The 14,620-nt window shown below is 42.7% G+C and overlaps 1 protein-coding gene across 1 annotated transcript; it reads left to right on the top strand.

The window, feature by feature from the left end:
• Nucleotides 1–2,522: 2,522 nt before the first annotated feature.
• On the top strand, nucleotides 2,523–9,376 carry LOC104687366 (histamine H3 receptor-like). Its single transcript, XM_010396442.4, has 3 exons — nucleotides 2,523–2,826; nucleotides 6,094–6,260; nucleotides 8,257–9,376. Exons 1-3 carry the CDS (start codon nucleotides 2,580–2,582, stop codon nucleotides 9,040–9,042), a joined length of 1,200 nt encoding a protein of 399 aa, XP_010394744.2. The 5' UTR covers nucleotides 2,523–2,579; the 3' UTR covers nucleotides 9,043–9,376.
• The last annotated feature ends 5,244 nt before the right edge of the window (nucleotides 9,377–14,620 follow it).

The raw sequence follows: 14,620 nt of genomic DNA on the forward strand, positions 1-14,620 counted from the left end.
TGAACTTTAATGATTCTCCTAATGTCCATGTCATTTATTTTCCAAAGGAGGTACCACATAGATTTCCCCCTCAGTGCCACACAGGACTATGATTAAAACTTCAACATTAGATTTATTCCCTAATTTTAAAAGCAAATGACTATATTCCCTTTTCCACTAATCTAGTAATTTTATTGAAGAAGACAACCAACTTGCTCAGGCATGGTAAGTCCATGCTGACTGTTCCCAGTCATCTTCTCCTCCCCCAGGTCCTCAGAAATACCTTCCAAGAGGACTCACTCCATTATTTTCCCAAGGATTAAAGACGATCTGGCATTTTGTCCTTGTGGCAGCATTTGAAGATCGTTGCAACATTTGCCTTTCTTCAGTTGGGAATCTCCCTTCATCTCCACAACCATTCTAAGAGGAGAGAAAGTGGCCTTGCAAAGGTGGTAGCTGGTTCTCTTGATAGCCCAATGGGTTCCATGGACTTTTATGGTCAAGTCCTCTCAAGTAATCCCGCTTTATTCTCACCTGCTCGTGGCAGGTCTCATCCTTGAACTCGTTCACTAAGCGTGAAGGAAAGGGAGACCTAGTTAGTGAGGAATGAAGCTAAGGAAGCACTGGGTACCTCAGCCTTATCTGCACCTGCTGTCACTGGATAACTGCTCCCATCCAGCAAAGCACCTATATTTTTATTTTTCACCATTTTGCTGTTAATGGGGTGGCTGAAGTTCTTCATGTTGTCCTTGATGTCCTTTACAAGCATCAGCTCTAGGTGAGCTTTTGTTTTCGTAACATCATTCTTACGTGGCCAGGAAACATTTCTAAATATCTCCTTCGTATCCTGTCCCTCCTTCAAACTCCTTCATGCTGCCATGTTACACTGTAGTCCCCAGGGTCATGATACATCTGCTTGCTTCCTTGAGAACTCGGATGGACCATTCTTGTGCATGGAGGTTGCTGTCCTTAGAGGCAGGCCTTCAGCTTCCTTGAGCTCCTTGTCTTTTGGATCTGCCTCCTATGGGATCCCACTACCACTTTCCTAAATGGAAGTCTGCTCACCTGAAGCCCATGGTCTGCACTGCTACTGTCCTTCCTCATCCCCTTTAGGATCTTGAGTTCCACTACCTCATCATCACTACAGCCAAGTCTGCACTGATAGCATCCCTAAACAGCCCCTTTTTTACCACTGAGCAGCTGACCCAGCTATGCGTCACCGCCATTGGCCCACGCAGGACTTGTATCTGCAGGTTCCCCCTGGCAGCCTCCAGGAATCCTGTTCACTGCTTGGACCTGCTGTGTTGCCCTTCCAGCAGATGCCATGAACTCTAAAGTCCTGCACGAGAAGCAGATCCTGTGGTCCAGACGCTTCCTTGAGCTGCTTAAAGAAGACTTCATCACCTCCCTCACCCTGAGCTCTGCAACATGCTCTCACCACAAGGCCACCCATGTCAAGTGTGGCTTGGTGACTGCCCAGGAAGCTCCAGTGCCTCCTCTGTGCTTCCCAGGCTGCAGCCGTGCACACACAGCTAAGGCAGCTGTGTCTCCTTGCCACGTTTTGCCATTCCTGAGGTCTGTTTCTGTCACCCAACACCTTTTGCTTTAATGACTCTTTACAACATATTCCCTTTGTTCCTCAGCAGAGTACTACATCTTTCCTCCCCACATCTTTCCTACCCTCTCTTTCCCTGTTTCTTGCCCTACATCTTCCCAAGCACCTGGCATTATGGCTGCAGTTTGAAATGCTGGTCACACCGTGTGCCATGGTGCTACAGAGTCGGTGAGTGTCAGCCACAGCCATGGCCTGCCAAATTCTGTGCACACCTACCAAAATAAATGGAATTGTGGTGAGGAAGGGTTATCTTTTTTTCACACCTGCGAAGGGCTAAAGGCTTGGCACTTCATGGAGTAAAATCTTATCTAGGATTACTTGGGAGGTCCAGGATTAGATGGGCCACACTATAAAGACCCCCAAAATCCAAATATTTGGTTTGTTCTTCCCAGAGCTTCTGATTAGGATGAGCTGAAGAGGTATTGGTTATGCTTCTGCTGCATGTAACTGCATTATAAATGCTCTGTAACCAGCAACACTAAGAAATATCTCTCTGTTATTAACTGTAAAATTTAAAAAGTGTTACAGCAGCAAGTGCAAACGTGTCTACATTTTACTATAAGAGAAATAGAATTGTAATAATATTAATCCCGTTCACCACTGTGGAGGTGAAAATGAGATATGGTTTTAGCTTCAGCACAATTATGTATGTAAAACCACTTACACATTGCTAATATGCAAACTGCTTGACTGTGAAGAAACTTATTTTCTGAGAAGCTTTTTTGACATCAGTAGATAAGGATCTGTGTCCAGGAAAGACACTGCTTATGAAGTGTCTTTCTTTAGGCCAACAGGTGCATTCAGATCAAGAAATCTTAGCGAGTCCAGGTCTTGGAGTCTTGTGTTCCATTTTTTCGATACTGTGAATCTTCTTTTTTTATGTGCCAGTATTCAGCCCAGCCTGTTAATAGACTTGTCCCAACCTTTTGGATAACTTTGCCAGATACAACTTCCTTCCCAGACTGACCTGACCTGGATACCCACCATGCACAACAGCACGGCCGAAGCTCTGCACGCGGCTGCAACGCGTAACGAGACGTGGCCCAGCCAGTCGCCGAGCTCCGAGTTCTCACTGGGCGTGCTGGTGCTGCTGGCTTTCCTCATGGTGTTGCTGTCGCTGGTGACCATCCTTGGGAACATCCTGGTGATCCTTGCTTTCATTATGGACAGAAACCTCAGGCATCGGAGTAACTATTTCTTTCTGAATCTTGCTGTTTCTGACTTTGCAGTGGGTAAGTCACAGGTGTGGAGCCTCGTGCTAATTGTGTTGTAGGAGTCTTAGGAGCAGCAATGGTGTTTGTTTTCTGTGTGTTTTCTTCTGAGAGAACTATTTTGCAGCTGTGTCTGGGGGTAGGATCAGGAATGGTGGAAGCTGCATGAAGTATTTTAATAGCCCAGTATGTCTCAAAATATGTTATAATGAGAAATGCATCCTTTCTCATAAAAATACTTTTAATGTTGCTTCAAGAAAAAGGAGAAACTGTTATGTGTGAATACTAATTGAAGAGGTTGTTTGCTACAGTTTATGATTTACCTTTCCCTCTCCTGTAAGAGTGTTCATCACACACTTCAGAACATCCTTATATTTGACAGCTATGTGTGATACATCCAGGTAAATGAATTACTTCTCTACATAGTACTAACGGTTTATGAATGTATTACACTACAGCAAGACACTTTATCACCCGGTCTTTTTATTGGCTTCAGCTTAACAGAGGCTATTGATCCAATGGGTTGTTCAATACCAGTAACACCCTGCTGGCATCTCTTGTCTACATTCCTTATTGGTCCCCTCTTCCCATAGTGCCACTACAGAACTTTGGGAGAGTTGGTTGCTGGAGCTGCCATGGATCCAGTCCTGGCTGGTGATGCCAAGTGAGGCAGTGGTGGTGTGAATGCCTAGTGCAGTACTCCTCCATGGCTGGAGCCAGGGAAACAGTCCCTGCAGCAGAGAAAACCTGACAAAACCATGGTCCCATGGCAGATGTGCCAGCAAACATCTTGGCCTGAGGCTGGCAAGGAGGTACTGCTGCACACAAAGGCTTTCTCTTCAGGATGGCCACAGAGACCGGTATTCACTGAATTGTGAGAAAGGAAATCGCGGCCACAGACTGACTGCACTTCTGACAATACCATCCCACCAAATGCTGCTCCTTTGTCAATGCTGTGTAAAGTGTATTAGCTTAGCCTTTAAGGTTTTCCTTCATTTATGCCATTTATAATATGTATTGCCTTATTCTGGGGCTTGTCCTATGGGGCAGAAACCAAACGATGCATATGATGAAGCCTTTGCTTTCCTGCCAAGGCAGACAATTTGCTGGATCTGCTGTTTCATTGCTCAGTTCTTCTGCAAAGGTCTGTTTCTCCTCGTATCTCATAGTTTAGTCAAGAGAGTTAAATATCTACCTTCCACATCAGTTCTTTGTGGCTGGTGCCTCATGCATTCTTAAATCAGCCAAGAGGAAATGATCGCCATCAGATTGCCATCAGCCTATACAGACTGTGCAAATCTAAGATTTTGCTTCTGATATTGATCAGCAAATACTTCATTTTCTGAAATTGTTGTGGGGTTGTTTTTCTTAAAATTTATTAAAAGCCTGGAACCTTTCCAGGGATGTGACTCATGTTTTTGCATCCACTAATTAGTAAAAATAAGAATAGCTTCAAATGTAAGTGCTTAAAACCTGGAGTTTGCCTCTATATGTATAGCTAAAAGCAGTCATTACTTTTTGACATGGTGCCAAACATTGATCCCATTGAAGTTCATGAGAACAGGAGCTGTCATCAGCAACTATGAGAAATGTGTATTTAGTACCAAAGTGATGCTGCTTGTATTTGAGGTATATGTTAAAACAAGCCATCAGTACTGAAAGCCCTGTGAGCGTTTCCCTGTTGAGAACAGTCTGTCAGCTCACTGCCCAGGTTTTATTGTCAGTGGACCACATCACCCTGGATATGTTTAGTAACTTCTAAGATCTTGGTGGATATGTCAATGTACCGGTTCGGCCAAATTTAGAAATATATCCTCTGAGAGAAGGCACAACCACTCCTCCCCCACCAGGTTCGGGAAAAAAAAAAAAAAAATTTTCCTCGAAGGAAAGTGAAGATAAAACTATTTATTTAACAAACACCCGGGAAAGGAAAATAAGGTTAAATGGTAAAATCTTTCACTGTGGAGGAAAAACCTGGGCAAGCGTTAGAGTCCTCCCTTTGGTCTCCTCGGAGCTGGGGCTTGGCCCAGGGCCAGGCCCTCTGTGCCCGGTGGAAAGTCCTTCCGATGTGCTCTGAGGTTGAAAGCAGTCCAGTAGAAAAGGGAGAAAATCTGGAATTCCAGAGAAGGAAAAGCAAAGTCCAACTCTCAGTCTCTCTCCGGAGAACAAGAAAACTGGAAAACAAACTGGCCAAAAGCTGACTGGAAAAACAGCAAGCCGGGTGCTTCCTCGCTCCCCTGCCGCAGCTGGGGGGAAAAAAACCTGCTATCTTTATATGACCTTGAACGAGCTGCAAACTGCTTTGAGAAAATTTTGCTCAATTTTTTCTTCCTCCTCTCAGGCTCAGTTTAGAGGCATAGAAAGGCACAAAAATGAATTTCTGGGCATAGGCAGCGATATGGGATACACATCATAACGTCACCCCAAGACAGTCAAGAAAAGAATAATCTGGAGAGTTTAAAATGGATCTTGAAGCTGCATAGAATTTTCTATTTGTCTCTGGTAGATCAGCATTTTCAGGAATGTAGCATGAGCTATTGCACCACACTTTTGAAAGAATATTAGTGTTAAAATGAAGAAGTTGCTGGCTTAAAAATAAAACACAAACATGATTTTTTCTTAATGAAGTACTTCAGTGGAAAGTCTTTTGGACAAAACACAAATTTAACAAACCAAAAAGTAGTTCTGGAGTTATTCTCAGGTGGAGAACAAGCATGAAATTAAACATTCCTTGAAAATGGGAGATTCATACTTCTGCTGTGTCTGCTCTATCTCTGGTAAAAGAAATTTCCAAACACCACACAGACAGCCCAATATATTGTCTTTAGCTTACAAATGCTAACCAGTCTTACAGTAATAACTGCTATTGGCAGCACCTTTAGATGTGTTTGGGGGAAAATTAAAACACAGATAAAAGAACAGAGGAAATACAATGATGAGGTTACATGTCAGAATGCAACCACAGTGCATATATGCTGCAGTACTATTATATACCTTTAGAGAGTCTAAGTTGGTTAGACTTAAGTTTTCTTCTTCAGTAAATCCCTCTTTGCTGATTTGCTTTGAGCTTATTCCCAACAATCAGCATAAATCACACTAAGATCGAAGACATAGAAAGTCACCATCAGATTTCATGAGGATTTGAGGATTTCTGTGTGTAAATTACACATTCACCTTAATAGATTTGTTGATTTTTTTACCCAAGTACCAGCATAGTGTGTCTCTCTGCTTCCAGGAGTTTGCAATCCCCTATGAACCACATGGTGTCGTTGTGGTTGCTTTCCACAGGTGTGTTCTGCATGCCCCTCTACATCCCTTACAGCCTGACAGGGAAATGGCACTTGGGAAGAGGCATCTGCAAGCTCTGGCTGGTTATGGACCATCTCCACTGCACAGCGTCAGTGTTTAATATTGTTCTTATCAGCTACGACCGTTTCCTGTCAGTTACTAAAGCTGTAAGTACTCTGTTTATAGCTTCTCTGATTTTTTTCCTTGGAGGATTATATTCACCAACCTTTGCCATGCTGATGAGCATAAGCCCAAATTTAGTCAAGATAATACCTCTCAAAAATATACTGGCGTGTGGAGATTATTAGATATTTGCAGCTAGATGGGGTGAATATTCCATTGAGCATGCTTCAGTGCAGAGCTGGTCAACCAGGACCTTTCTCACCATTTCTGCTGCAAGTTGCTGTTGTGTTACTGCCTGAGGAAAAGCAGGCTAGGGGGTAAAAAGGGTAAGGCAGCAGACTGGTAAAAAAGGAGCAGGGAAAGAGGAAATTCAGAGTATTTGATTTGGGTTTGGACCTAAAATCAGGTATGAAAGGAAAAGACAGTAAAGCTAGGGCAGTGAAATAAAGGACACCAGGGAGGGTGTCTAGACCTGAGATGTGGTCACAAATGATTCTGGATAAGACTGGGAGCAAGAGCAAACAGGACAGAGAGTGGAACAAGGGACAGACTGCAGTCACTGCCTATAGATATGCAGCAATAAAATCCTCTTGGTGTCTGGAGAAGAACCTCAAACTTCAGACACATTCTGTCTGCTTTCTGTGGAGAATCCTACATACCTGGTGTGTGCTTTATGTCTTGGGCCCTGCTAGGGGTGGAGGCCAGCATTTCTCACCAGCCACATTGTTAGCTCAAGTGGCAGGGAATGTCACAGAGAACTAAAGGTTCCGGTTCTTTTGTGATGTATGATCATGTGATAGAATTTCAGTCTTATTTTTGTTAATGATAACTAATTTAAATTACTAGATTTACATTTTTACTAAATTTTATTATTTTACTTTATTTTAATTAAAGAAAACATCTGGGAAATCAACCACCAAAACTTTTGTTGTGTAAGAAACCTCACGCTGGAGAGACAAAGACTCAGAATTTCCAAAGTGCAAAATTCAGAGCTTCTATACAAATGCAATTAATACCTATGGGCATTTGTATGATAGTTCTAGTGACATTAAGTCAAACTTTTGCTATCAATTGTATGTCTAAGCTCTCAGAATTACACATTCATCCTGTGAAAGGGATGGAGCAGGATGTGAACCACAATATAACTATCTGTTCTGCAACATATAGTGGAAAATAGGTACTGGCCCTGGAGTGGGTGGAGAAGGAAGGAAATGGGTGATTTTTTAGTTTCATCAGCTAAGGGCTGTGGTGCAGAAGTGGTATCTATTCCTTCATCCTCATGAAGTGTCCAGTAAATAATTTTCTCATAGGTTAAATCTATGTGCCTCATTTTCTGTTGAGCACCATGGTGCATACCATTATTTGTTTGTAAAATGCTGTAAAAAGCAGTGCTGTTGTCAGTGAGTGGGAGTCATGCTCCAAACAACTATAAAGTGCTAATTCCTCTGCTAGTTCAGACAATAGGTGTCTCAAACAGGGCATACCAAATTACTAGGTACAGATGGATGATCATGTTTCGTCCCCTGGACCTGGACCCTCATACAGTGATATTAACCTGTAAGAGAGATAACCCTATGCTCTGTCAGCATCAATGAAATAAACAGACTTGGGTGAGCTTCAGCTGATCAGCACAGCTACAGCTCTGTATCACCAAGCATCTCTTGAGTTCCTCCCCTGTTACTATTCTTACTTCCAAAATTAGTCTCTACAAGTCTGAACTTATTACAGTGGGGATTCTGTAACACGATGTATCAGACAATGAGGCCCGTGGGAAAGAAATCTATATATGGACAGACTCTTGCTAGATGTTTCAGAGATGTTTATTTCTCCAGCCGCATGGCCGGGGCTCTGCCGAGGAACTGTTCCAGTCCCCGGCCCAAGGGTCCTTCTGCCCGCGCAGGGAACACAAACCAACCCATGGGAACGAGGCTGAGCAGGGGCAGGGAAACCCCGTGTCTGTGCCCTCAGGGCCCCTCTCCCAGGGCTACACGGCGGGGGAGGGACCCCAACATGAACTGTTTATGTTTATTTCCCTCGCAGGTATCCTACAGAGCCCAGCAGGGAATAACATCCAGCCCTGCCATCAAGATGGTGGCCATCTGGGTCTTTGCCTTCCTGCTCTACTGCCCAGCCATCCTGCTTTGGGAGCACGTGGCCGGACACAGCGTGGTAGCGGCGGATCAGTGCTACGCCGAGTTCTTTGACAACTGGTACTTCCTGCTGTGTGCATCCACCCTGGAGTTCTTTGTGCCGCTGCTCTTGGTGACCTACTTCAACATGCACATCTTCCACAACATCCAGAGGCGCCAGCGGCGTGGCAGCGTGCAGGACTGTGAGCCTCCAAGGAGGAGCAGCTTATCCTGGAGGTTTTGTGGCTTGCCGAGGCCAGGGGCTTCATCTCGTTTGTCAGAAGCAGAGGACAGTGTTTCTTCCTCCATGAGACCAAAGAAAGAGTCTTTGGTAACTGACTGCTCATCTCCATCCAGAGACTATTCTATAACCCCAGAAAATGACTGTCCTGTTTCCTTCTGTGCAAAGACCAGATCAAAACTGCAGCAGGACAAGAAGAGAATGAAGACCCTTGCCATAATTGTATGTGTGTTTGCCATTTGCTGGGCCCCATACTCTTTATTAATGATTATCCGTGGGGCCTGCCAAGGAAAGTGCATCCATAGCTCCCTGTATGAAGCAACTTTTTGGCTTTTGTGGATCAATTCCTCTTTGAACCCATTTCTTTATCCTCTCTGTCATGTTAAATTTCGAATGGCTTTTCTGAAAATACTATGTCCCAAAAAGTTTGCAACATTGAGATCAGGTTCTTTTTAGAAGGAAAAAAAAAGCAGGTCCAAGAGGAGCTGGATGAGGGATGTAAGTAGCCACTGTTTGAAATTAGACTGTTTCAGGAGATTAAACTAGTTGGAAAGTCTAAATAAAACTTTCATGAAATGTCTTCCTGCAGACAAATGTGCATGCCCAAGTTTTGTGTACTTTTCCCAGCTATTTAATTGGCCAGTTAAAGGCTATTGCCTCTGTCTGACTTTGCCTAGTAGTCTACCCATATTATCTTAATTCTAATTGCTGAAGATGCTCTCTTCAACTGCAGTACAGCTTATATTTTTGTTCACAGGTGACATTAGTTAAAAATACAATAAATTGTGTATTGCCCATAGGGTCAATTGTATTCTAAATTTGCAATCTTCTCTGTTCTGTTTCTTTTGAACAATTTTCACTGCATTCAGAACCTGATTTTTGCCTATATGAAACATCCAGTGAAGTTATGACTTTGTTGTCAGGCACATAGCAGGATTACTTCCTTTCACTAAAGGTTTTTGGACCACAGAAGCAAATAGGGACTACTTTCAAAAACTTGGATGTATGTGGTCTCTGCAGAAGGCCATCACTAGCTATATTTGCTCAGATACAGCAGTAGAGAATTCAGGTGTGTAAAGCACTGCTGTGGATGCCCAACTATTCTGCAAGAAACCAGACTTCTTCAGATGTAGTTTTGAGAGATCACAGGGAAGAGTAGTATTTGTTCTCACTCCTTGAGGGGGAAAATCCCATTCTGTTTCTGTTGCAAGCTCTTAGTTGGAGGTTGTGATTAATGGGTATATTCCTTACGCACTGTATAAGGCTGTGTTTGTTCTTCTGCATGAGCCAGAAAAACGGCTGACCTTGATGTCTGCCTGTCGTATGTGTGGTGAGAGCTGAGACAGCTTGGAGGTGATCTTCTTTCAATACACACTATCCATACTGTTAAGGGCTATTTAGTTGCATGGCTCTGGAATTACCAGGTACTAACTTCCTTACTAAATAAACAGGTGTAACTTTAAAGTGTAAATAATTTCTTTTCATCATATAGTCAGTAAGTATAAGGCTGGGAAATAAATGGAAGAATGAAAACTAAAGAAATGTGAGAAGTATTTGGTGTCCATTTTATTTTGTTGTATATTCATACAGTATATTAGTATATTTTACCTAACAGTCTTCTGAATATTCTTCTAGGCTGCATTAGCATTAATCACAGTTACATATTTTGCTATACTATATGATAATTTATACTCTTCTACTTATACAAATTACACATGTATTCAGCAATGTAAGAAGTATTGTCTCTCAAATATGTGATGAAAACTCTGATATTCAATAGAAACTACTTTGAAGACCCATGTTTTGCATCTGTTATAAGATTTTGGCCAGAGAGTTGGGCTTGTAATTACTGCCAAAAGTCAGTATATATATCTATATCTATATCTATATCTATATCTATATCTATATATATATGTATCTCCAAAGCATGCCAGAACACAAAACACAAGAGCCACTACACCCACCTATTTTCTTTAAGTGCAGCATGTACCAGTCTTTCATCTGCAAAGTTTTTGTCATTCTTTTAAAATGCCACTTGTAGAGTCAGTAGTGTTGAACATGTGCAAACAGATCCGTCTGTGTCAGCTTTCAGAGAAAATCCTCCTTAAAGTTTATAAGACATACTTTTGACTGTGTCAGCAATACAGAGTTAAAGATTTCATTCTAGTTAGCTTATCAAAGATATCTTTGAAATTTAGCTCTTGCCATGTGTAGACAAGGACACATAATCTTATATCTATGACGTGTTACATTTTTTTCTGTTCTTCCTCTTTGTCGTTCACATCTTTTGCTTTCTTCTCATACCACCCTGGTCTCTGCCGCAACTCTTTGGTGCAGGCCAGAAGAGCTGAGTGCTGGTATCAACAGAGGCTTATTTATAAGCTGACTGAGGCCTTGTGAATTCTGCAGCAGTGCCCTGTGCAAAGCCAAGGAAAAGCGAGTTGAGGTTAGTTGATACAAGATATGGAGGACAGGCTTAGGTGCTCTGAGGAGCAGTGAAACATTTAATGCTGCCTCCATTTGGGCTGACTTGACATGTTAGGAGTGATCAGAATAAACACTGACTGGACAGGGCTTCTTGGTGCAAACTTGCTTTTAGAGGTGTGAGCAGACATTTCAGTAATACCTCTGGCTTATTTTTGTCAGCCTTTGCAACTGTACTGGGAAATAATTTGTGAATCTATTTGGTCTTATCTCCCTCTCTTTTCCTTACCTATTGTTAGTAGGATAGAGGAGTCAGAAAGAAACTGGTGGGAAAGCAAAATGGATTTGTTTAGGTGAGGGGCTAGGTTAGTCTCTTTATTCTTCTGATGTAGAAATTATTTCCAGCAGAGAAAGGCACAGAATCACAGCATTGATGCTATGGTTTGGATTGGAAGGGACCTTTAAGATCACTTGTACCTGGGCAGGGACAGGTACAAACCTTTGACTGGATTGCTCAAAGCCCCATTCAACCTGGCCTTGAACACTTCCAGGGACTGGGCATCCACAGCTTCTCTGGGAAACCTGTGTCAGTGCCTCATCATCCTTGAATTTCTTCTTAATATCTAATCTAAACCTGCCCTCTTTCAGTTTAAAGCCATTGCCCCGTGTTCTGTCACTACCTGCCCTTATAAAAAGTCCCTCTCCAGCTCTCTTGTAGCCCTCCTTTAGGTACTGGAAGGCTGTTTCCCTGGAGCTGAACAACCTTCTCCAGGCTGAACAGCTCCAACTCCCTCAGCCTGTCTTCATAGGAAAGGTGTTCCAGTCCTCTGATCAACTTTGTATCCCTCCTCTGGACCTGCTTCAACAGGTCAATACCCTTCTTATGTGGGGGACCCCAGAGCTGGATGCTGAACTGCAGCTGGGGTCTCACAAGATCTCTGTACACTGTACCCCTTACCTTTCAGCCAGGCTGTGGAAACCCTTGGAACAGTCGGGGGAGGGTTTAGACCAAGGAGACTTGTAGACTGTGAGTCCTTGTGGAAGTTGCACAAGTAACCTGCATTACTGACCTAAATAATGCTTTCATGCTGATGGCATGAAATTCTTCCCATACCTGCTCTGAACCCATGGTCAGTGCAGGTCCTGCAAACCATGGCCTGGGATCCATGCTGATGAAAGGCATCAGTAAGGCTGATGGTTAGAGGGAAAATCTGATACTACTGTCAGATGCAGATTTCACTTCTCCCTTGGACTTGTGGAACCATAAAACAAACCAAAATTCAGATGTCCATCTAAGACCAAAATCTAAAGTTGAATAAAAGAAAGTGCCATGCTTTTTAGGAGGAATTTGTCTGGACCTTGGAGAGGTGGCTTTTTAGTTTCACTACCAAACAACAGCTTAGTCCTTCATAAAAAATTGTCCTTGGGCTCAAAAAAAAAGAACTGATGCGGGACCTGTTGCTGAGAAACCTTAGTCAAGACCAATTAAGTCTTACTGCTGTTTGTGTGAGGGCCTTGTGGGCACCCAGTAGGACTTAAATGCCATGACTTGACCTCCCCTGGACCTCCAGTCCTGACATCAGCCTGGGCCTAGGAGCATTGTTATACTGGGGTGGTCCTCTCCTGAGATACATGAGGGCCTGTAGGCTGCTCTGAGCTCTGTCTTCTGCATTTTTTTGAGGCTTTAATTGGACTTCTGAGATTTGGCTTGGACACAGCTTGTCACCTCATGTTCTGTCATGTTCTGCCCCAGCCATACTGGGGGAACTGAAGTCATCCAAAGCAGCATAGTCTGTGATATCACTCATCTCTCAGAAAGATTCTCAGTTCTGCCGGCAAAGCATCTCTTGCTTTCTTCCCCCCAAAAAATTCCAGATCCCACTCTTTACTTTTTTTTTTACCAGTGCTATCCTAATACTTTATCATTATATCAATCTTCCTGTCACTTAATATCCTTCAGTGATGCATTTTTTTTCCTTTCAGAGTCACCACATTTCTTGTACTCTTGTATTACCAGGTTTCCCATTTTGCATCAGGTAGCTCATGTTCAACCACACTCTTGCAGTGTCTATAGATCTGCTGTGGCACATATTTCTCTGTGCCTTGCCCAACAGTTCCCCGGTCATATTTGTACAGCTGTTCTACTAAGTATAAAAAAAATTTTAAGCCAAGAAACACTACAAATGAATCCTGAGCAGAAAAACCAAATTTTCCTTTGTTTTCTACCTGCATGCATTTATTTTAAATACAATGTTTTAGCAGCAGTGTTAATGATGTGCATTAGAAACAACTTTCCTAGTGTAAATAGGGTAAACTGGTATAAAGCGGAGTGGCTGGATTCTTGTGTGGCAAAAGTGGAACAGCATCATGTAATGAGAGAAGATGAAGGCGAAGTTCAGTGTTTTACCATGCAAAAGGGGAGGTGGAAAAGGCAGACTGCTTCTTATATCACTGGTAATCACTAGGAATTGTCCTCAAGACTTTTCCTCTCTTTTTTTTCAGGATCTGGCTACTGTATGTCAAGCTGGAGCAAACTTTCTTGCCTTTTAAGTGTTGGCACAGTGCTCTGATTTTCACTTGTGTGTATACTTGTTCATTTACTTTCTCTTCTTGCTAAACAACTCTGCCCAAAATTTTTATCTTAAATACGCCAAGGAGTCAGGCACTGTGAGTACATCTCCTGGCTTTTCTTACAGCAGTTTCTCACAGAAGCCTCATTTTGGCTTTTTTTTTCCTCTCGCTGTTCCAACCAGCATGTTCCTGCAGATGTCACTGGTGCTACACGGTATTTTTAAACCCTGCAGATCCGTGGGTTTTTCAAAAGGTGCCATTTATATGTACAATCCTACATGATATGACACCAGCACCTTTCTGCTAAAACTGCCACCAGATCTGCTGTATTACATCTAATATTTACTCTGCTGCACAAAAGATTAGGGGAAGGGCTTATTACCTTGGCAAAGAAAGGAAGACTTTAGTCACACAGATAATCATAAGTCAGCACAGAACTTCTTCCTAAGTTGCTCTGCATAGAAATCATCCTGTGCTCAGAATTTAAAGCAGAGCCTTATGTCACCAATGGAAAAAGAGAGAGGGTCACAGCAAGCTGAAAGCAGGTCCTCAGCATTGGCTTGTTGGAAAAAAGTGCCCTCTCTTCTGATATAAAAGGTTTTTTTCTCATTAAGCTATTTAAGCTAGACTGCTTGTGGGCTGGAGAAGTCCATCTCTCCTGCCCTTCTTGCTGCCCTTTGTCAGCAGCTTACTTTTGGGTTATCTTCAACTACCAATGGAACTGCAGCTTTGGATATGAGTACTTGAATATGTTTCTCAGTCAATTCCTATGGATCAGAGCTTTAGCTCTGCTAAAGTCATTGGAGATTTACTGAGACAGCCAAGTTGTGCCATACAACAATAGAGTAGGCCTTTGTCTGATCTGTACAGTGGACAACTTCAAGGGGGTCTGCTCAGCCGGGTTTTTGGGGATGGAGAACTTCCCCAGTAAGACAGATCTTGGTTCTAATGCTTTCCCTGGCATTCTAAAGGTCTGAGCAACTTTAACTCTGTCTTGAACTGCTTGTACATGGGAAACTGTTTGTAACTGTTAAAATTT

Source organism: Corvus cornix, chromosome 2, assembly GCF_000738735.6.
Source record: "Corvus cornix cornix isolate S_Up_H32 chromosome 2, ASM73873v5, whole genome shotgun sequence".
NCBI lineage: Eukaryota > Metazoa > Chordata > Aves > Passeriformes > Corvidae > Corvus > Corvus cornix.